Source organism: Cannabis sativa, chromosome 2, assembly GCF_029168945.1.
Source record: "Cannabis sativa cultivar Pink pepper isolate KNU-18-1 chromosome 2, ASM2916894v1, whole genome shotgun sequence".
NCBI classification, from domain to species: Eukaryota; Viridiplantae; Streptophyta; class Magnoliopsida; order Rosales; family Cannabaceae; genus Cannabis; species Cannabis sativa.
The window spans coordinates 5,190,262-5,213,267 of NC_083602.1; the positions used below are offsets into that span (position 1 = coordinate 5,190,262).

At 32.3% G+C, this 23,006-nt stretch overlaps 2 protein-coding genes and 1 long non-coding RNA gene across 3 annotated transcripts; 2 read left to right on the forward strand and 1 right to left on the reverse strand.

Annotated features, from left to right (window-relative positions):
• Positions 1 to 1,670: 1,670 nt before the first annotated feature.
• Positions 1,671 to 4,048, forward strand: LOC115718717 (uncharacterized). The gene has a single exon (XM_030647538.2). It carries the CDS (start codon positions 1,855 to 1,857, stop codon positions 3,721 to 3,723), a length of 1,869 nt encoding a protein of 622 aa, XP_030503398.2. The 5' UTR covers positions 1,671 to 1,854; the 3' UTR covers positions 3,724 to 4,048.
• A 6,661-nt stretch (positions 4,049 to 10,709) lies between these two features.
• On the reverse strand, positions 10,710 to 19,191 carry LOC133034674 (uncharacterized). Its single transcript, XR_009686070.1, has 2 exons — positions 17,497 to 19,191; positions 10,710 to 10,856 (listed from the first exon to the last, which is right to left on the reverse strand). It is a non-coding gene; the product is annotated as an uncharacterized LOC133034674 (long non-coding RNA).
• LOC115719419 (beta carbonic anhydrase 5, chloroplastic) lies at positions 10,778 to 14,770 on the forward strand. The gene is made up of 9 exons (XM_030648463.2): positions 10,778 to 11,441; positions 11,547 to 11,614; positions 12,224 to 12,385; positions 12,476 to 12,524; positions 12,658 to 12,771; positions 12,891 to 12,944; positions 13,209 to 13,291; positions 13,387 to 13,492; positions 14,324 to 14,770. Exons 1-9 carry the CDS (start codon positions 11,361 to 11,363, stop codon positions 14,525 to 14,527), a joined length of 921 nt encoding a protein of 306 aa, XP_030504323.2. The 5' UTR covers positions 10,778 to 11,360; the 3' UTR covers positions 14,528 to 14,770.
• Positions 19,192 to 23,006: the final 3,815 nt, after the last annotated feature.

Genomic DNA, 23,006 nt, shown 5'->3' on the forward strand with positions numbered 1-23,006 from the left:
TAAATTCTGATATTGTATTCTGTATTCAATAAATATCCTAATAAGAAGGACTCGTGGAGTATGCAGATTTTAACTGTACAATCACGTAAAAATATATGGAGTTATTGATTTTTCATTATTATTAATTTTTGTCAAGTATATATTACTGAAAGGCTAATTATTTTTGGTTAACGAAAATCTGCGTTAACAGTGTTTATGCAGAGAAGACGATCGGTACCACGGATCTTCATCATCGATGGCAAAGAAGGTCCTCCTAATCGTGGTGGCAACTTGCACGCGAAGAACAATAGAGAAAGAGTGAGACCGTGATAAAGAAAGAGAGATAGAGGACATTGTTCACCATCTTGGTCGCCATCCCTAAACTCTTACGCCGTTAATGGCACTTTCCGCTCACAATGGATCACAAGCGACTTTTTTGGACCGGTGACACTTTAGGCTCACAATAGATCACAAGTGATTCTGATACCATGTTAGAATTTAGGATAAAATAAATGGAATTCTATCTTAAAACTAATTAACAATGAGAGAAGTATCCCAATTATTTTATATATAACAATTTATTTTTACACGTAAATAATCTGAAACTAACTCTAATAAAAATTATAATATTTAATTATTACACACTATAATTATATTTAATTCTCATATCGATGGTCCAAATTAAATAAACAATATTATTATTGAATAAATACATCAATTTTAATAATTATTTTTAATTATATCTGTAGATTTCCAAAAACACATTTACTAGGTTTTTTTTTTCTATTATTTTCACAGTTACCATGTTCCGAAAACAAAAGTTATACTTTATAAAAAATTATAACAATTTATCTACATGTCTTTAATAAAAAAAAACTTATCAATAATTAGATAATAAATTTTGTTCCTTTTCGAAACATATAGAATGTTTTTGGATATATATTGTAAATTTTATTTCATATATACTTCGATTAATGTTTCATATATTATAAACTTAGTTCGTTTTTTTTTTTTTATTTTTTTTTTATTTTAACAAGTAACAATAGTTAGATCAACTCAATCATTAATACAAAAACCACATGAATACATTGTAAAATTTGACCCCACATAATTAATATTTGTCCTTAACTTATGAAAATAAGTAAGCTTCCAATTATATTTTATTTAATTTTAATTTTTAAAAAATATTAAATTCTTATTTCAAAAAGGAAATAATAGTGGATTTTTTATTTATTAAAATCATTTTTTATTAATGAATATTATTAAAATCATCTCTACATATGAATACATTACAAAATTTGACCCCTCATAATTAATATTTGTCCTTAATTTATGAAAATAAGTAAGTTTCATATAAAAATTTCCAATAAGTCCAAGCTTAGCTCAGCTTCCAATTATTTTATTTAATTTTAACTATTAAAAAATATAAATTCTTATTTCAAAAAGGAAATAATAGTGGTTTTTTTTTATTTATTAAAATCAATTTTTTTTATGAATATTGTTAAAATTATCTATCTACACAATTTTAGAGTTTAATGTGAAAACTGCAAAGTCAATTTTATATTATTTATTTTTATCAGATTTTACAAGTCAGAGATTCCTCATACCAGTTTCCATTAAATTACCTTATTACCCCTAACTAGTTAAACTAAAGAGACAAAATACAGTCTCTCGTAGACATTAAATGAATTGTACATTTTCGTCCAAAAATAAAAAATAAAAAATTTCACACACTTGAGTTGAGTTCATCCTCTTCCTCCGTTTTCTCTCTAACCCCTTCTGTCAAACCCATTTTTTCTCGAGAAAGAGACAGAACCCATTTTCTCGAGAAAATTAGAAATAATTTCAATTAATTAAATTCAAACTTGTCCGAAAATGGAGAGAACCGCAGAGGCCAAGCGGTGGCTAAGCACGGCGGAGAAACTTTTAGCGGCAAGAGATCATCTCGGAGCCAAGAGCTTCGCGATCCGAGTCCGTGAGGTCTACCCTGGTCTTGAGACTGTCGACGACCTAGTTGCCGTCGCCGATACTCTCCACGCTGCTGAGCAGCGGATCAACAACCAGTATGACTGGTACGCTATCCTTCAGCTACCGAGGTACACTCAAAATATGGAACTCGTTGCGACTCAGTACCGCCGACTCGCTCTGCTCCTTAATCCTCATCGAAATCGCTTACCTCACTCTGATGAGGCTTTTCAGCTTGTTACTGAGGCCTGGGCTGTCTTATCGAACCAGACGAGGAGGAATTTCTTCCATAGCGAGTTGAATATGTTTGCTAGGTACGATTTCGGTGCCCCGGCTGGGCCTGGGTCAGGTTCGGGTCAGTTGTTTGAAAGGCAATTCTTTCAGAGTCATCAACAGCCGCAACCACCGCCACCTCCACCACCTCAGCAGCAACCACCGCCACCGCAACCACCACAGCCGTTGCAGCCGAAACCACAACAGCATTCGCAATCGCAATCGCACTCGCTTCCTCAATGGCAATTTCATCCTCCTCAACCTAAATTTCAAACTCAAGCTCAGCCACAAGTACAAACTCAATCAAGGGAGCAAACACCGCCTCAACCTCAATCGAGAGAGCAACTGCTACCCCAACCCCAATTCCAACCCCAACAGCAGCAACATCATCAAATGAAGGAGCAACCACAGCCGCAGCCACAACCACAGCTACAGCAATCTCAATCGAAGGAGCACACACAACCACAATCACAACCACTACCACAACAACAACCACAACCAGCAAGAAAAAACCTTGGAACAATAGATGGGAGAGTCGAGGAGAACGAGGAAGAAGAGGAGAGGCCAAATCTCAACAATGTGGCTGAGTCAACTCGTGCATCTCTGCCGACTGAAACGATTGAGGAAGCCGAGTACGAGGGTGAGAGCTTCTGGACTGCATGCCCTTACTGCTATGTCCTCTATGAGTATCCGAAGGGGTACGAAGAGTGTGTTCTACGTTGTCAGAACTGCAAGAGGGCTTTCCACGCGGCGGTGATACCTTCCCCGCCGGTGAGAGGGAAAGAAGATACTTACTTCTGTTGTTGGGGTTTTTTCCCTCTTGGGTTTTCAGGGAACGCCAAAGATGTGAGTGGCTCTTCTGGTTGGACCCCATTTTCGCCTATGTTCTCTTGCCCCATTCAAACCCCGGGAAATAGAAGTGATGATGGGAAAGGAAAGAGACCCCGTGGTGGTTCCCCTAGGTTCATTTATAGAGACGATGACATTTTCGTAGAGCTTTCTGATGACAGTGATGAATCCGACGATGCTGACTGGCGGAATACTAGGAGACTTAAGAGGACAAGAACTTCTACTAGGAGTAGAAATACTCCTACCAAAAATGCCAAGACAACATCGACTACTACTAATACAACGAGGGTAACAAGAGCCAGTCAGAATGTAGGTGCTCGGGATAATGGTAGTAGTGCTAATGGTGAGAATGTAAATGGTGCAATTGGGTCCTCTAAAGGGCCACAATCAAGAGGGGAGTTGAGGAAGACCAAGGCGGTGGCTAGTGGTGGGAAGAAGAAGGGGGCAGTGGAACGGAGTAAATTGGATTTGAATGTGGAGTTTAGCAATGATGTGGAGGAGTCTGCTACAACTGGGGTGAAGAACAAGGGTAGAGAAGCAGGACATGGGGAAGAGGATAATATTGAAGGGAATGGGTTTTTTGAGGGTCTTGATGAGTTTCTTAGTAGCTTACCAATCTTAAATGTCGTAGGGGATGACAAGGTTAAGGCTGCTTAGTAAAGTAAGACAAGACTCCTTTTCTTTTGTCAATGCACCTGGAGGCTGGAGCTGTTATAATTGCTTGTATGTTGTTTTGCTACATTCCCCACTCCTTTTAGATGCCTGAAATGCGGAAAGGTGTAGAGCCTCTTTTGTATTATTTTCTAATGGTTCTCACTTGGTTAATTTTCATATAAATTGGCAGCATTGTTGTATTTTGTAGCTTTTTAGAGGACATCTTTTGTACTAGGTTGGTTAAGATGTTCAAGAAGGCATCTGTCTTTGATTCATGGAAGTCTCAAGTTAAGTAGACTATATTATCATGGAAGCTTGTCTTGTGAAATTTGACAGCATACTCTTTACTAGTAGCTTATATAATATGTCTCTCATTATCATGCTGTCCTCTGCAGGGTTTTCATTTGATATAAGACTAGACTGGTAGGTCTCTGAAATGAGCATAGTAAGACAGCTTAGAGAAAGTATACCTTAATGGTGACCTTTGGCACATATATTCCAACTCAAATGGTTTGTGTATGCATATTTTTGGACAATTTTGGATAGATTCTTATGAGGCAGCTTCAATTATAGGCAAAATATAGTTCTTTAATGACAATTTTGCTTGACTGATGCTGTGTAGGCTATCTAACAGTACTCAGGGAGCTCCATCTTGGTACATTATATCTTGTTTCCTTTGCCTATCTCTATCTGCATTTTACTTTTCCATATAGTAAGGTTTAGATGCTTGTTGTTTTTGTTTAATTTTCATGTGACAGGGAATATACATTCACAAATAATAGAGGAGAAAATAAAGTTTGCTTGCAAATGGGATAGAATTCTGAGTATTTGAACATGGGGACTAACAAATTTTCAAATCTAGGTGACTTTGACTAATTCTAGCTGATGATAGCCGTAATTTTCAGTAGTCAGAACCACCTATTTATGCTCATTCAAGGTTTAGTTGATTTCCCTTAATAACTTAGGAAGGTTATCCGAACAATGCTTCCTTTTTTCAAGTAAAACTTGGCTATTATTGCTAGAGAGCTCGTTGTGGTTATTGTTATTAGTCTATTGAATTAAGCTATGATGGAACTAACAGACTTTACTATGGCTCCAGGGTTTGTCTTAAGAATATAGAAATTTGTTGCAGCACATGCTGCTCTTCAATGTTTATGTCCCATTTCTCCATTGCTTGTTTATGCTTACAAGTTTATTCATCATTTAGGTGAGAGCTAACAGTAAAGAAGATTCTTTGAAAGCTTATGCAGTGTATACTAATCACTAGAATAACTTGCATCTATTTCTTTTTATGTTTCTGGTTAATTTATTTATGCATAAGCATTAACCTAAAAAAAAATTGGGTTTATTCAATTTCAATGCATTGGGTTCGTGTAGTTTCGGTTGTTTATGTGTTGTTTATGATATGAACTACTGACCATTTTGTTCCCTCAATTTGGTTGTGTGGAAATTTTGCCATTGTGTTGTTGAAATTGAAACATAAGTACTGGAAATTCACTTGAGTTTTTCGATGCTATTCAATTAAATAGTGGATTTTATCTTAAACATGTTTTAAATATATGTTATTCCAATCTTTGTTTCTCAATTTCAGGCAAAAACTTGAAAAGTCTGTTCCTTATTCTGAATTAGACGTGGAATTCTGAGTTGATTCTTGTGTAGTAGGGACAGCATCCTTTCATGTTTCTCATTTACAAATCCTTTTTTGAAATGAAACATTTTAACTTGGGAGTTCCCATTTATGTAATTTATGGGTAGTTTTTTTTATTTAAACATTTATATATTATAATGTTGGGACTTGAACTCACACATACACCTAGCTTCAAGTGGTGACTTATGGGTAGGTTTAATACTAGAACTTAAAGAATCTCTAATGGTAGCACTCGAAAAGACTACTTTGGCATTCAAGTCTAAACATCGATAACAACCAATCAAAAAAATATATATTTTTTGTATTGGCACCAATGCTAAGTTTTGGTATCACTCCTGCAATAGAGACATAATATTACCTCAAGTAGCCTATGAGAGGGTGTGTGGGGTTTTTGGGTTCGAATCGCAAGTTATGATAGTATATATAAACGCTCTAATAGAAAAAAAGGCTTACTTTTTTCCCTCATTCACCTCATCTTACTTGATCCACCTAAGCATACATTAGTGATGCTCTTACAAGTAGATTTACGAGCCTTATGAGTAGAGAATTGAATCCTTTTCCTTTCCTATTCTTCTAGCCAAAAGGAAAGCTTAAGAGCTTCACCATTTCTAATGCCATTGAGTAAAGTTGTGCACACTTTTTAAAACTAAAACATTACACACACTACACTTCTACTTATGTAGCAAGCCATTTTATTTTAAAAACCAGGTAGGACCCATATATAAGTGATAAGTGAGCTTGGAAAAATTCATAGTATACTCTTTTTCAGTATACTCTTTCTCAATTTTGGTATCTACGAGAGTTTTTTGGTTTAAGTGTATTTTCATGAAGGTATACATTATAGTGATTTAGGAGTGCTTGCGAATTTTCAGAAAATTAATACTTTATCGTACTAAAATAAAGTTTAAATATTTTGTACGCTTGATTTTTTATACGAATGGTAAGTAATTGTTTGAATTTTGAAAAACTTATTTTCGGTATTATAAATTATTCAGAATTTTTTAAAACTTTACAAATTCTAAAAGTCTCTACTGGACGCCTAAATAAATAAACGAAAACACCTCTTATGAGAAAGTTTACAACAGACTTCAATGGTTAAAATATACTCATATGAACTTTAGCTAAAGGTGTTAGATAAGTTTTACATTTTGTTAAGAGCATTCTCAGGTCTGTAATCTATCTTTTATAATAAATAATATTCATTGAATATAGAGATTAGCTAATATACATTAGTAGTTATTTTTATTACTTCTGAGCTAAAACTATTTTAAAGAAGAAATAATAATTAAAAATAATCTAAAGAATTTGAGAGCACTCTAATTTGTAAAATATGTAAAATAAAAAATGAAGAAGCTAAAAAAAATAAAAAATTAGTGAGGTAATTTTCAAACAAAAAATTAAGATTTTTGTCTATTAATATTGTTGATCAAGATTTTTGACAATTAGTTAATCTTTTTTAATTATAAACTAATGAGATGTTTAAGAGAAGGATTTAGAGCTAGAAAAGAAAAGAAATATAGAGACTATAATTTTTACATGGTTAGAGCATTAATAAGCTTTAGTCCACGAGTCACTTGTATTAGTGCTTAGGATCATATTACAACAATAGTATTTTTTGTTTTGTGCAAGGATTAAGTTAGAGAATTCCTAGTGTCTTAATCCTCCGCTCATTTTTCTCATCCTTTTACAGTGACATTCTCTCCTTATTTATATGAAAAACAGGGTGGCCATAAATGGTCTGAATTTACTTTCCCTTACAAGTTGTAGCCTATATGGCTATTTTTCTAAACAAGGAAATGTTCCCTTGCAATGGGCTTGTTGAATAGGCTTAAGGTAGGCATTTGATGAGACAATACGGGACATGTCCGCGACTGATGGGACTGCAGATGAGCAAGTTGTCGCTAGGCGTTTTGGGAGGATGTATCTCTGCTTTTTTATTTGAACTCATTTTTTAGCTTGTACGGAAGGAGTCAACAACGGTGTTTTTCCTCGAGAAACGTGGTGAGAGTTGAGAATAAGTACATATATTAGGGGTTCATGAGGTCTTGTGGCTCTGTGCTGAGAGGCCACGTATATCAATAAAAATCAGTGGCAATGTTTGCCCCCCAAAGTTCCAACTTGCATTCTTGTAAGTTGAGACTTGCTACAAGACTACTCTTCGTTTCCCTCCAGGAGGGTTTTTATCATGACGTCATAGCTAGATGGGATACAATTGTTTGCACGAGTACATTACGTGTTACTTTATGAATGGCTCATATGTCAGCATGCTTTTTTGCCTCGATTCTGGTGAAGTCGATTTGCATTTTGAAGTAGAATCCTGAGACGTTCCATAAATGCAGAGTGACAGTCAGATACTCAAGTACTCCAAACATCTGTTAATTAATGTGTTTCTTTGCATTCGTCCTTGGATCAAATTGTGTTACTTGCAATTTGAAAGGGGTCTTTGGATGAGAAAGGGCCTGGATCGAGGTCTTGAGTCTTATAAATAGCACTTGTCTCTTCTCTTTCACACTTTCACATTTTAAAAATTTCTTTAGAGTTGGAATACTTTTCAAGCAAACCTGATTTTCTTCTACTTTTCTTTGACGTTGCCAAGCACGTTTTTACTACCACCGCTTCATTGTGCCTGCACAACTATTCGAACCTCAATTTTGTAATAATTCATTTTCTTTTCTTAAACTATATGTTTGGCACAATGCTTCCAATAATTAGAGCAAACTTTCTTTTAAGGGAAATTTTTATTTAACTTTTAGAATAGTTTTAGGAATCTCCTTGATGGGCTCCTCTTTCTTAGATTTTTTCAATCTACTTGAAAAAGGTGGAGGAATGACATAAGTTGGTACAATTGGTTTGTACGGCTTTTTCAGTGATGATGGACCCACTAAAGTAGGAGATTCGACCTTTGGTGGAGATGATCCTTCAAGGGATGAATTGTTGACTCCTTTAGTTGGAATCAAATCATTAACTTCTTGGTGTGGTGGTAATTCAAGTTGTGCACCACTTTGGATAGTGATGCCACTGACATTCTCTATTGAGTTACTCTCCACTTGTGAAGGCATAGAGTTTGAACATTGAATTTCATACTCACTCATAGATGTATCCATTAACTCCGTAAGATTCTCTAACTTTTGAAGAGATTGTTGAAGGCTCTACATAGTTTCATGACAGCTTTGTTGAAACTGTAAGGAATTAGCTACTAACATTTCAATCAGCTCAGCAGTAGTTGAATTTTCACTATATGGTGCAACATGAGTAGGTTGTTGAAATTGTGCACAATTATGTTGCATCCGAGTAGTAGAAGACTCCAAAGTGTTGAGCAGATCAATAAGAGAATGATCTTGATCTTGTGGTGCTACATGAGGATAGTAAGAAGTTAGTTGAACATATTGATTGATCCCACTATAGGAAGTGCTAGAATAATTTTCCCATTGTTGAGTGTATGTGTAAGTGTCGTAGTACATCTGCAAATTCATAGCCATCAAAAGCTACATCAACTTCTCTTTTGCTTATGTCTCTACTCATCTTGGTCTTTAGTGCATTACACTCATCCATAAAGTATCCTTCCTTGTGGCAATAGTAGCATTTCTTTCTAATCTTGAACTTAGACTTCGAAGTAGGCATGTGCCCACCTTTGTTCTAGTGATCTTTTAACTCTCTTTTATCTAATCTTCCCCTAGTGAACAATCCTTCACAACTTGATTCAACTCTGCCTTCAAACTTCTTTTGAATCTCTTTGAAATTCAAGGTAGACTTTCCTTATGACATGGTTAAAGAGTCATTTTCATACAATATAGTGTCAGTAAAATGCTCAAATGATTTTATAAAAGAGCTCAAAAGGATAATTATTTGATGTTCCTCATCAATTTTGACATTTGTATGTTTAGCTGTAGGATTATCTTGTTGAATTTGTCCATATGCCTCCTTAGTTCTTTTGATTCACCCATTCTCATGGTGTACAATTTCTTTTTCCGATACAGTTTGTTGGCCAAAGATTTCTTTAGATAAATATTTGCCAACTTGTCCCAAAGTCCTATGCCAGTCTCTTCATCTGAAACTTCGCGCAAGACTTCATCTCTAAAGCTCAACAAGATTACACTGAGATTTGATATGTATCTCCTTTTCTTTCTTCTAATCTTTAATTTTTCCCAAGGCGTTTGCATCAATGGCCTCCGAGATACCTTGGTGGACTAAGAGAGCTTTCATCTTGATCCTCGATAGCCCAAAATTATTTTTCCTTGTGAGTTTGTCCACATTGTATTTAGCTAGAGCCATTCTTGAATCTTTGAGTCTTTTCTCGAACAGTTATTGATCACTTAAGCTTTACCAAGCTCTGATACTATTTGTTGCGAATTAATACCTCATTAAGAACAACATAACAATAAATTCAATCAATAGTTGTACACAGTGGTGATAACTAATTAATTCAAAATTAAATTCACCACACTCATGAGACTTGCTCTTTTACAAACCAGCTTACTTGAGAGAATTTATTTCGAGAATCCATCAAAGAACTTACAATTTGTAATCTAATAATGTTGATCCTAAAACTATCTGTCTTGAACTCTCTAATTTGTAGTTGTTAATTTAAAAAAATGAGACACGCTTTATTTATACAACTCGGTTTAGGGCTTTAGTTGTAACAGAATTAACTATTTATGGTGAGTTGGTCAAGCTTAGACAAAAAATTGACTATTAAAGTGGTGAAAGTAACAACATATATTTTATTGAATGTGTTATAATAACTCATATTTATCTAATTTGATGGGAGTGCTCTTATCCTTCAAACTTATTTGATTAAGTTTCTTATTATTTGTTATGTTGAGAATCGTAGGGTTCCATCTCAAAACCAATTGGTGATGAGTAGAGTAGCTCATGTTCTTTATATATGGCTCAATATTTTTACATTTAATCTATGTCGGACAATATTGTTCAATATGCTCATTCTTTATTTCTCTTCCTCTTTTATCTTATTTCAATTAAATAAATAATTAAAATGTAGTATAAGAGCACAACTATTAAGCACTTAAGTGCTTGACACCACTATGTAATGACACTATAATTGGTTTTTTCTATAATTTTTATTAATTTAAAATAAGTGAGACTCAATATTGAACTGTACTAATAACAATATTACACCTCACAAGTTTACTAGACACCATGAGTACTCTTTAGTATTTTTTTAAAATTATATATAACTCGATATTTAATTTTACTTATAACGATATTATATTTTAGAGAGTGGTAGATATTATTAATATTTTTATGTAATATAAATATATGAGGTAAAATAAAATATATATATTTTTTTTAAAAAAAAGTAGAGAATTTGTTGAGTAGGGATTTTTTTTTTTTGGTAATAACACAACATTTATTTAGGTGTAGTGTAGGGTATACCTTCTCTATGTTCCACTAGTTACTTTTTCATGGGAGAAGTCGGATATGCTATTTTACTTTCTCTTCAGGTAAACGGATATGCTCCTCTCCTCTCCTGGAAAATTCATACAGTAATTCTTTTGGGGTGAAAAAAAAAAGATTTTTAAGTAATTAATTACATTTCTTTTTGACTAATTTTATTCTATTTATTTTATTGGTTATTAATATAATATAATGTGAGTGAATGAGAAATGGAGAGAGCTGGCGTTTAAAGCAAGAACAAACAACAAGAGCAATTGCTTTTACATGTGTGTTTGTCTGTGTTTGGAAAGTTCCAGAAGAAAAGTAGGGCCTTTTTTCAACTTCAAATCTCAATCTTTGATGAGCTGGGCATTGATCTAACTTGACACTTTGCAAAAATTAATAATAAGTTATTAGTTGTTTAATTAAACTGTCATTGTTTTCTCCGTCTTTCTTGGAGAGAAAAAGATCGCCAAATGCTCATCGATCAAATCACCCTACATTTCTACTTTTTCACACCCTATTATTATGTTTGTTCCAAGAACCCAACTTTTTTCTTCTTCTCTCAAAATTATACCCACTTCTTTTTTCATCTTCAATGGCGTTTCTTTCTCCTATTTCTCTCTCCCATGACCCACCTACTTCTCTCATTGCTCCTCGCACCATCGACTCAACCCAAGTCAGTATGCTCTTTTCTTTTCTTTTCTATGCTTTTTTCTTTCTGTGTTTGCTTATCTTTTTCTTGGTTCTGTTTGTTTACGTGTGGTTTTCTTTTTTGGTGTAGATCTTTGGTTCTAAGCTGAAATCAGGGGAATTGCAGCATACCCAGTTGAGATTAACGGCTAATTCCAGGTGGGTTGCTGAAAGATTTTTACTTTTTCTGTGTTTTTTTCAAATATTATGATGTGGGTTGCTCTCATATTCTTTGCTAGTTAAATAAAAGTATGTTGTAATAATGCATGAAGGTTGGAGAATTTAATTTGAATGTGGTATGTTATCATGTGAGGACTTTTTGCAATTTGATTTTGAAACCTTTTCTTTTTTCCCACCAGATTTGCCTAATTCAACTCTGCTACTGCTAATCAATCTAACTTTTAATGGCACAGTAAATTTCTACTTTTTTTTTTTTTTTTAAATTTGAATAACTATTATAAGTCTGAGCAGTTAGCTGTTCATGGTGGTGGTGGTGGAGGTGGTGCTGCAAATTTATGGATTACAGTTTTTATTAGTGAGATTGACTTGATGGAATTCCTTGGGTCGTTTCCTTGGTTTGTGTGGAAAGCTTCTGAATTATGTTGTTTCATGGTTTGTACAGAAATGTTTTGCAATATAGGATTGTGAGGGCGTGCAATCCTTGGATTGACCTCGAGAGATAAGAATGTTTTCTTTTGATGTAAACAATCTGTGAAACTCTACTTTAAAGATTTACTTGTAAAGTTGTTTTTAGTTTATAATTTGCAGGACTACTCCAGGTCTAACTATGAGTGCTTCGAGGGAACCACCGGCATTGACTCAAGAACACAGAAACAACAAACTGGAGACAGTAGTGGAAACCGAAAGTGGAACTGATTTGTTTGACAATTTGAAACGTCGTTTTCTAAGCTTCAAGAAGCACAAATACATGTAAGCATAGTCTCTTTTTCTTTTTAAGAATGTCTTTTATTTAAACAAAATCACTACTGTTGTCTAACTTTCTGATCAATGTTTCAATAGGGAAAACTTAGAACACTACGAGCAACTTGCAAAGAATCAAGAACCGAAGGTTGTGATTAATTTGATTGATTTTCTACAAGCCTACACTATTATTATATTCTTGCATTGTACATAAGGCTTATGTTCTGGTGAAGCTCGGTATTGAAAATAGTAACTTTGTTTACTGATGATTTGTTGAACAGTTCATGGTGATTGCTTGTGCTGACTCTAGAGTTTGTCCCTCTGCAATACTGGGATTCCAACCTGGAGAATCATTTACAATACGCAATATTGCAAACCTGGTGCCCCCCTTTGAGGTGTGCAACATATTTTGTAGAATTATGTGTGGTTCAGATCTACTTGTGCTTATTCCTACCTATCTTTGTTTTCTCCACTGTTTTTTCTCATTTTGTTTTCTGCTTTCAATATTTTGTAGAAGGGACCATCGGAAACAAATGCTGCATTAGACTTTTCGGTGAATACTCTAAAAGTAAGGTTTCTTATTTAATATATATTGTTATGATGTGATTGTAGTATGCTTACTTTGAATTGATTTCTACACATCTCTAGTTACCAATCTATAGTGATACAGGAAATGTAAGCTGATGAGAGCTGTTTTGTGTATATGTCCTCTTTTTCATAGCTTTTATCTTAGGGGTACTACTTTCACAATAACATTGGTATGCCTAGAAAATCTCTAAGAAGTCTTTCTTTCTTTCTTTTGGGGCTAAAGTAAATGTCATTTCTTTTGTAGGTTGAAAATATTCTAGTTATTGGCCACAGCTGCTGTGGTGGCATTCGTGCTCTTATGAGCATGGAAGGTGAAGGGGATTCAAGGTTCAATTTTCTTCATTTTCTATTTCATGAATTTCGGCTGTTATGTAGAAAACTAGTTATGACTCTATGTCTGATTCTTTTAAACTCTTCATCAGCAACTTCATTCATAACTGGGTTATTCATGGAAAGAACGCAAAACTGAAAACAAAGGCTGCTGCTTCAAATCTGAACTTTGACCAGCAATGCAAACACTGTGAGAAGGTAATTAAAGCCACACATCTATTAGAATTTTTTTAAATAGCCCCATGTAGGATTTTGTATTCAATTAGTTTTATCCTTTTCCTTTCCTAACCTTACCTATCTGGTTTTGCAAAAGTTTCATGTACATTTCTTTATAACTTAGAATTAAGGTAAATTACCATGAATGGATTGGAACCCACTGTTTTTGCTGATTAACATCAAGAAATGCTAAAGGGTATCAAGATGTGTAGCACCACCACGAGGTGTCATACTAATATTAGTTTGTCTAAGTATCGGGTCTCTCATATATTTAATTTAATAACAGTTATAGATAACCGGTAGCCATTTGTAAGATGCCAACTTGTAGTGGTGTCGGGTACCATATAGTATCTAATAACAATGCTCTTCACAAAATTGTCTTTTTACTAGACTATACGAAAGTAATTCTGTTCAATCAATTGCTCCCTTTCAGTGTATTGTGCACGATAATTTTCTGTGTATTCTCTATCATCATTTTCTACTTGCCAGTTTGAACACGACTTTTCTTTACTTCATATTTTCTAAAGTTTGGTCCATTAATTAGTTCCCCACATTAGATAAGTTAGATATAAGGGTAGTACCATAGTAGTTCCCCATTTAATACAAGTAGGTGGTCATAATAACTTCTCTTTCTCTTTTTTTTTTACCTTCCCTTACATCATGGTGTTTTCCTTATCACTATTTTGTCAAGATTACACTTAACACCAATGTATTACAACACTAAATGCTGATCAATTTGTATTCCCTTTTCTGTTTTAGTTTCAATCATTGTCGAGTTAAGAATGCTGATGTTGTAAACTATCTTTAATGCAGGAATCGATTAATCGATCGTTGCTAAACCTGCTGACATACCCTTGGATAGAAGAGAAAGTTAGGGAAGGAGTTCTCTCGATTCACGGGGGTTACTACGACTTTGTTGACTGTACTTTTGAGAAATGGACAATGGATTACAAGGAAACAAGCTTAAGTGAAGAAGACGGCAAAATTTCGGTCAAAGATAGATTGTTTTGGTGCTGATATTTCTTTGTTCTTATATTTTTATTTTTGTGTGAAACTTTTCAAGGTTTTCAAAAGCTCATTTGTAGCTGAAGGAGTATAGATGTGTTTGTGAAATAAGGATTTGAATCTGGAATTTATGTTGTGAGTTTGAATTTGTTTTGAATTTCGGGAAATATAACCCTGTTGTAAAATAGCTAAAATTTGTCTGAACCTTTTGTGTGATATTTCATGTATTTCAATAAAGGAGAATTTTCATTTTTATGGTTTTTCTTTTTATTGTTGGGAAAAATAAAAAAAAAAATTAGAAAAATAGTTTAGAGTAACTAGTTATATTATACTATTTTGTTCGTGTTTTTTAATGATTTTTTTTCATAAATTAAAAAGAAAATTATATTTTTGTACAAGTTGTATAAAAATCTCATATAATTTTGTCAAGGAATAGTGTATAAATTAGGGGTGTACATCAATTTGCTCAAACTGCCTGTACCGCAAAAAAAAATGCGATTTGAAATTCTTCGCGATGCGGTTGCGGTTTGAATTTTTTCCAAACCAAGCGGTGCAGTGCGGTTTGCAGTTTTGAATTATTAAACCGCGATTCAAATTGCACCGCATTGCATGTTTTAAAATTTCAATTTTTATATTTATTTAATCAAGCCCATATGAGCCCAACCTAAGCCCATAAATCTTAACGCAAAATCCATAACTCTTCACAAACCCTCTCTTTTTAGCAACAAACTCAAGCCCATACATGTGTATTGAAATTTGGAGTTGAAAGTTTGTGTTTGTTTTATTTTTAATCTATTGCAGAAAGTATGTTAGTTGTACATTTATATTGTTGTCGAATTTAATTAGTTTCAAGTTTGTTATTTTTAATTAAGTGTGTTGTTGAAACATTAAAAAGATTATTGACTTATGGTTGTTGTTATAACTTTTATTAGTCTCAAGTTTGCTGTATTTTCTTAAGTGTTTTGAAATAATTATATTAATGATAGTTTAATTATTTTATGATGATTTCAAAAAAAAAATTATTATAGTTCAAACCGCAGAAACTGCACCGCACCACATCATTTTTTGCGGTGCAGTTTTTGCGGTTTTTTAGTATCGCGGTGCGGGTGCGGTTTGGAAAATTAGAAAAACCGCATGTGCGGGTTGGTTTAAAAAAAATGGTTAAAAACCGCACCACCCGTACCGCGAACACCCCTAGTTTTAGGAATACCACCACTCACTTGCTCCCTTTAGCTTTGTAACTAAAGAATAACGATTCAATCCAAACTCAACACACAATTGTACATATATGTATGTAACACATTCTATGTAACATGTAGTGATTTTGATAAACAAATTAGTGTAAATTTTTAATTTTTAATTGATATTATCATACGTGAGTGTAAATATAGTCTTCCCCACTACTTTTTCTTCAGTTTTCTTTCTGACTACACCTCTCATATTTTTGTAATTTAGTAACAAAAAATACTTGCAGTTATATTTCTGAGCTACCATGTTATGGTTTAGGTTGTTTTGTACAAAGTAATTTCAGCTTTATTAGCTTGAAAGTAGATGAACCAATTAAAAACTCTATACACCTAATTCATTGAAAGTCATTTCAAAGAATATATAAGAATCAAAGAGTCTCAAACCAACTAAAAGAACACCAAATTTAACAACTTTTATATGTATCTATAGTATTATAGTATAAGGTGATGTGTAATTATTTTATGGAGTATGAATATAAATAATTAGAAGAATAAAGGCTAGTTTCATAATATTTCAATTTTTTTTTTAATATCATGAAGTTTTTCTAAACTACAACATAGGCTAGCATTGATGATCATTATCATCAAATTATAATTAAGATAGGTGAGAAATTGTACAAAAATTGTCCTTATTCTTTCTCACCAATCAAACACCAAACAATCTCAATTCTATCTATAAAAAGACACTACTTACTAATAGAACATAATCATATGCTTAAGATCAATTAAGAAAGAAAATAATATGGCTATTATTACTAACCATATTAAATGTTTTCTACTCATTACTAACATGTTAATCATGTTGAGCTTCATTAGCACTATCCAAAGAGTTGAGGCACGCAATCTTTTGGAGACTACAACTACTACTACTTCTGATGATGAAGATGAAGTGCCACAATCATTAGTACCCGAATTTCCCGGCATACCTAATCTCGCCGACCAGCTCCCGAAGTTTGAGTGGCCGCCGTTGCCATTCAACTTGCCGGGATTTCTTGGCAGTACTAATCAGGACAAGCAAGAGGATCATCATGATCAAGTGCCAATTGTTAGCAAAGACAAGCCTTCACTCACTGAATCACACTCAGCTTCTAATCCTTGATTTGATATATATCATTAAGAAAATACTAGTTTGCTATGTTGAAGGAGTACTACTGATACTAATGCCTCCTTTCTTATTATAGTTTATCTTTATTTAATAAAATATTTATGTGTGTTTTTGGTTGATGTCATTTCATGCATGGAGGTGGTTTATTTTATATGTTGCAATTATTATAAGATTATTTTAAAATCTTTTCCATTTAGATGGTTTGGAATTTTTTTTTGGGGAAAGGTTTAGAGTTTTGATTAACTTAATAATCCCTAACACTCTTATTTCGCTAGCAATTAACTCTCAAAACCTAAATTTTAACGGCAAAACCCATAAAACTCGCACTCTGTTAACAATTAGACATTTTAATCTATTTTTATCTATTAACTGTGAGATTGACAGTCCACGTGTGTCAAGATAGTGCCTACATGAATACAGTGTACACATGCTACAATATTATTGGTCCACGTAAATAAATATATAAAATAAAATTAAAAATTAAAATAAAAAATTTTAAATTAAAAAAATATATTTTTTAAATCATCAACATGCATCACCTAATTACAAGAACACCAAGAACTAATACAAATATTATCAACAAGCTTTTAATTTAAAAATTAAATCATGAACAAGATCAAGCTAGCTACCTTAAATTCTCTAAGTTCCCAAGCAAGCAAAATCACACCAACTTCAAGCTTTTCTTCCAAATCAATTGAAATAAAAAATAGAGAGGGTGAGAGAGAGAGAGGGGTCGGTTAAGGGGGTTCAAACTCAGAAAATGGTTTTCTAATTTCTAAACAAAAAATTGATTTTGTTGAATACTGACTTATGTGGTCAAATGACCAAAATACCCCTAAGGCCATATATATCATACACATATAAATAAGGGCAATATTGTCATTTAGCACACACACAATAATTCAAATTTTCTCATTTATCATATAAATGTCATAAATAAATTCTGAAAATGTATTTTGGACCCCAAATTTGGTTCGGCTTAAAATACCTAGTTGTTACTATACCGTGCTGACTTGTCAAAAAATACCTGCAGATAGACAGAATAAACATATTATATAATAATATAATTCATAAACACAGTATATCATAAAATTATGATTTTACCCTTCTCGTGACGAAATTACGAAAATACCCCTGACACACTAACGAGATCTTAAAATGCAATATATCATAATAGTTTTCACATATTAAATTATATAATAATATAATTCCTTATTAATACATAATTAATCTAGTTTATTAGGGTTGCTAATCCGGTTATTAAACCTTAAGGTATTACATTCCCTATAAAGAAGAGCTCTACTAGTTCATTTTTTGAAGTTCAAAAAAGTACTCATGAAGTCAGAGTATCTCTCCCTAGAAATTAGAGCATCCAAACTTAGTCATTATCTGTAATTCATCTCATGAGAAATAAAATTTGAAGTAGACGTAGCTCTATTACTGTCGATTACAGAGAGTGAATTACTATAAATCATTGTATCTCTCTTATTTATACTTAACTTATAATACACCGATATAACGAACAAGTGTGACTAGATATTTGTGTCCAGATTTATGCGAGAACAATTATAATCAAAATTTAGTAAGAATAATTACAAAATTATTCTTATTTTACTAGACAACAAACAAAACATTAAAATTTAGAAAATTTTGGTTAACAATTTTTGTACCATTTTCTTTATATTTGGCTCTTTTTATTTTGAAAGATCAATTCTTGCCACAAGTCAAAATAACCTTTACTAATTAGCAACAAACTTTGTAAAACTCCTTACTTAACAAAATAAGGGTATGAAGTTATATATAAGTATTATACATCTTTGGAGAGAGCTCCATTTTCATGTGCGACTCCAACGAATCCTTCATTTTCTTCTACACATTTTAGTGAGCTTTAGCTGAATTTATTGTTTACTACATAATTTTTTTTTGACATATTATTTACTTATAATTATTTTCAAATAATGTTAATATTTATTTTGGTAAACTCACTAGGAGAACATAAATCTACCAATACATTTTCCCTAATTCAAAATGTTACAGTAATATATGTCGAAAAATCTCTAAATAAAATGGTGTTTGATAATAAAAAAAGAATGCCTGAATACCCGAATGTTTTCTAATTTTAATTTGATAATAAAAAAAACGATGTCTGAATGCCCAAATATTTTCTAATTTCAATTTGATAATTAAGGGTTGCTTAGTTGGATATAAATGCCTGAATGTTTTTATTAAATCATACTGAGAGCAAGAATAGATGATGAGAAAATTGAAAAGAAGAAAATTAATGTGAATATTTATACTTATTTTATAGTATGGTGTTCTCACTTTTTTTTGTAAAATGAATTGTAAAAAATGCTCTTAATTTTTTACTGTCTATTTTTTTTAAAAAAAATGTATGATAATGACATTATTGTATGATAAAAGTATTAGTGATATCTTGCACTTTTTTTGGTGTCATATCGCTATTAGTGTAATTAAGTATCGGGTTACATATAATTTAAGAAAATAATTTTTAGGCAATATCGCTAGAGTGCCACCTATAAAAGATGTTGGGCACCACTGGTATCTAATAGCAATCCTCAATTCTAATTCGTGTAACTCAACTAGCTCAAACATAAATTTTCTATTCAAGACTAATCTTATTAAAAAAAATTATTTTCATTTAAGTAAATGTCATAAACATGAGTTTTAAAATGTGAGTTCCTGCATGCTGTTGTTTTGATGGGTTTTATAAAATTAAGGGAAAAAAACAAAAAAATACAAAAAAGGAAAAAAAATTACAAAAATACTTTGGGCCGGTCCATTAAACATTTATACAGTCCACATACAAATATTTACAAAAATACCACATTCACTAAGCCTTCAGCTGTACAGAGCGAACCATGAAGGTGAAAATACCGCGATCGTTTCAAAACCGCAAAACAACCAAAATGAAACCAAAACGATAAAAATACAACTATTAATTCTGGCGAAATCAACTGGAAAAGAAGACCTGCAATGATCTAAACAGAAAATGACGAAAAAAAAATCAGAAAAACTGTGAAGAAACTGAAATTACACATTTGTTTTCTATTTTATTCGATCAAAATAACTCCCCCTAATATCGAAATCTATATTCATGAAATGTAGATCTGTAACAAACAGATCTGGAGCTCCCACCAAATCCAAAACAATGTATGATGTGAAATTTTAAAAAAAAAAACCTCATGAATAATACATCTACGTTATATACAGTTACATTTTGATTGATTACTGGTTTCCAATATAAATATATATATATATATATATTTTTAGAAACACAATAAGAAGAGTAAATTCGAATTAAGGTACAACCAGTTACGTATAAGTCAGTTTGTTTTTTGTTTTGGTTGCCTTATAGTTGCATTATCGTTTTATGTTAGTTTATATATTATGCAGGAATTTAATTTGACAGGGACTAAGAAATAATAGTTATACATAGTAAGTTTTGTGCAAAATAGTTGCATATTAGTTTTATAATGAAATAACATATGCAAGTAGCAAAACTATAATAAAACTACAAAACAACTGTATACAAACTAAAATACAGGAAAAACTCTTTGAACATCAACATCCATGATAAATCTCATTGTTACCCATTGATGATATAAAAATGGACAGGAAACAACTAGACAAAAAACATATTAAAAAAAATACATACAGAAGGTGTTTACACTATTAAAAAACTATGAAAAAACTATTACAAAATGAGAAATAATCAAATGAAGAAACTGAAATGAAAAACAATAAAACATCTCGAAAAACAAAAACAGAAAAAAAAAAAACAACAAAATAAAATAGAAATTAAGACTAAACAAACAAAAATGAAAAACTCATAAAAAGAACAAATAAATTAAACTAAAAAAATAGAAGCCCTAAAAAACCAAACAAAACTAAAAGAAATGTTAAAATGAAAAACCTAAAATAGTAAAATCGATAAACACAAAACACATTAATGTCAAATACGAAAAAAATTTCAAAAAGGGAGGAAACGAAAAAGAAACTGAAAACAAACCTGAGATCGAAGACCAGCTCCATCTTAATCATTTTTTAAGCATTATCTTGATGAATTTTTTCCTGGGCAGCAACCTTTAATTTTTTTTAGGAGGAGCTCGCTCACGTTTCGATAGTTGAGAAGCAAAATCGGAGTCATCGTCTTATTCCTATTAGCTACAGATTTCAACCCCATTTTAGAAATTTTCTTTGGTAAAGGGGGAGGAGAATAGTTCAGCTATGGAGGTTTTATTTAAAAAAAAAAAAAAAAAAAAAAAAAAAAACTGAAAAGAAATTAAAAATAATAAAAAAAAAAGGAAGAAGAGAAAAAGATAAGTGAATGATGTAAGGTGTGATTGATATAAGTCATCAATCAATGACGTGGCTGCATGCATGGAATTGATGTGTAAGTGGTATAATTGTAATAAAAGAAAAAGGAAAGGTAAAAATAATGATGTAAGCGTATAAGAGTTTTTTTGTAATAAATTGAGTAAATTGGATTTTTGATGTAAAAATTTCTAAAATTAATGTGTGGTAAATATTAATTTGGAGTCCTTTGTTGGTTGTGGGTGGTGGGGTTAAGTAGAAGAGCAAGAAAATTCCCCCAAAGAGAAATTCTGAAATGTGTTCTTTGATTTTCAAATAAGACGGCAAAATCTTTACTCAAGTCAATAATGATGAGTAGAAATGAAGTGGTTGCTATGAGAGTATCTAGACCCCATAAAATTAATTGTCTAGCTCTTTCTTCTTTGACCATTCTTTATGATACATTATTTCATTTATATAATCTTTCAAGTCTTCACATTCTCATATTCTCATCTACTTCTTTAAAATCTCTCTCCACTTTCTATTAATTCTTCTTCTTTTTGAGAGTTTTAAGATGATGAGTTTCCATTTTGAAAGCATAATTAATGCCAAGCAACTCATTCAAAGGCCCTCTTCTAACACAAGAGATGTCCCAAAAGGCTATTTGGCCGTTTATGTTGGTGATGAGAACAAAATGAAGCGATTTGTTATCCCTATTTCGGTATTGAAAAGGCGATCATTTCAAGAACTGCTAAATCAAGCTGAAGAAGAATTTGGTTTCGATCATCCAATGGGAGCTCTTACTATTCCATGCAAAGAAGACACCTTTATTGATCTTATAATGTCTAGCTTGAGACAGAGAAAGAAGCTTAATTTCACAATTTTGTAAGGCATATCGTATAATGTTTGTTCAGTAAATAATTTGATTGGAATTTGGTATCATTTTCTATATAAAAATCTCACAAAGAAGCTTGTTCACAATTATTTTAAGAGACTATTGTTCTAAAAGCACTTGACTAATATCTAAATGGAAAAGCAATGCTATATGAAGCTTAATATATGCTTTAATTTAATTTATTTGTATATAACATTTTTAAGACAATGAAAAAACAACATGACCTGTTATTATTAAAGAGACGTAAATATTGTGAGAAGTCTCTGTTTTTGTGGAAGAAGATTATGATGTGAAAGTAACTGGGTCTGTTCTCTTACAAATTTACAATCAACCTCAAAATTGAATTTGGCTCTAGCAATATCTCCAAGATCTGCAACTAATTTTTGACCATTTACTTAACTCAGAATTCAGAAGCTTGCTCTTGTAAATATATAAGGGATAATTGCGGCAAAAGTCTCCAAAAACTTAGAGTTGATGCAGATTAGTCTCCAACCTCAAAAATTGACGGTAATAGTCCCCAAGGTGACATTTTCTGTAAGTCCGTTGGTCCCTTTTTTAACTGATCCGTTAAACCCAAATAAAGTGCCACGTGTCAATTTTTTATTAGTCCAAATAATAATTTTAATTAAAAAAAAGTAAAATAAAATAAAAAATTAAAAAATATATTTTAAAAGAAAAATTTCACTTTTTGGCCTTAATAATACAACACATATCAAATTTTATACCCCTTACTAATTTGTACAAAGCAATTCCACTATTTTTAAATTCTACCCAAAATACCCCTTACATTTAATTTTCCCACTCTCTCTTTCCCACTCTCTCTTTCCCTCTCTCGCTCTGTCTTTCCGTTTCTCTCTCCGTCTTTCCCTCTCCTCTTCGTCCTTGCCCACGAAACAAAACAACCAACAACCCAACCCAACCCGACCACGA

Coding starts and splice junctions, on each gene's coding strand:
- LOC115719419 (XM_030648463.2), top strand. CDS start 11,361: ATGGCGTTTCTTTCTCCTATTTCTCTCTCCCATGACCCACCTACTTCT. Junction 12,525..12,657: donor CAAAGAATCAAGAACCGAAG/GTTGTGATTAAT, acceptor TTTGTTGAACAG/TTCATGGTGATTGCTTGTGC. Junction 13,493..14,323: donor AATGCAAACACTGTGAGAAG/GTAATTAAAGCC, acceptor TCTTTAATGCAG/GAATCGATTAATCGATCGTT.
- LOC115718717 (XM_030647538.2), top strand. CDS start 1,855: ATGGAGAGAACCGCAGAGGCCAAGCGGTGGCTAAGCACGGCGGAGAAA.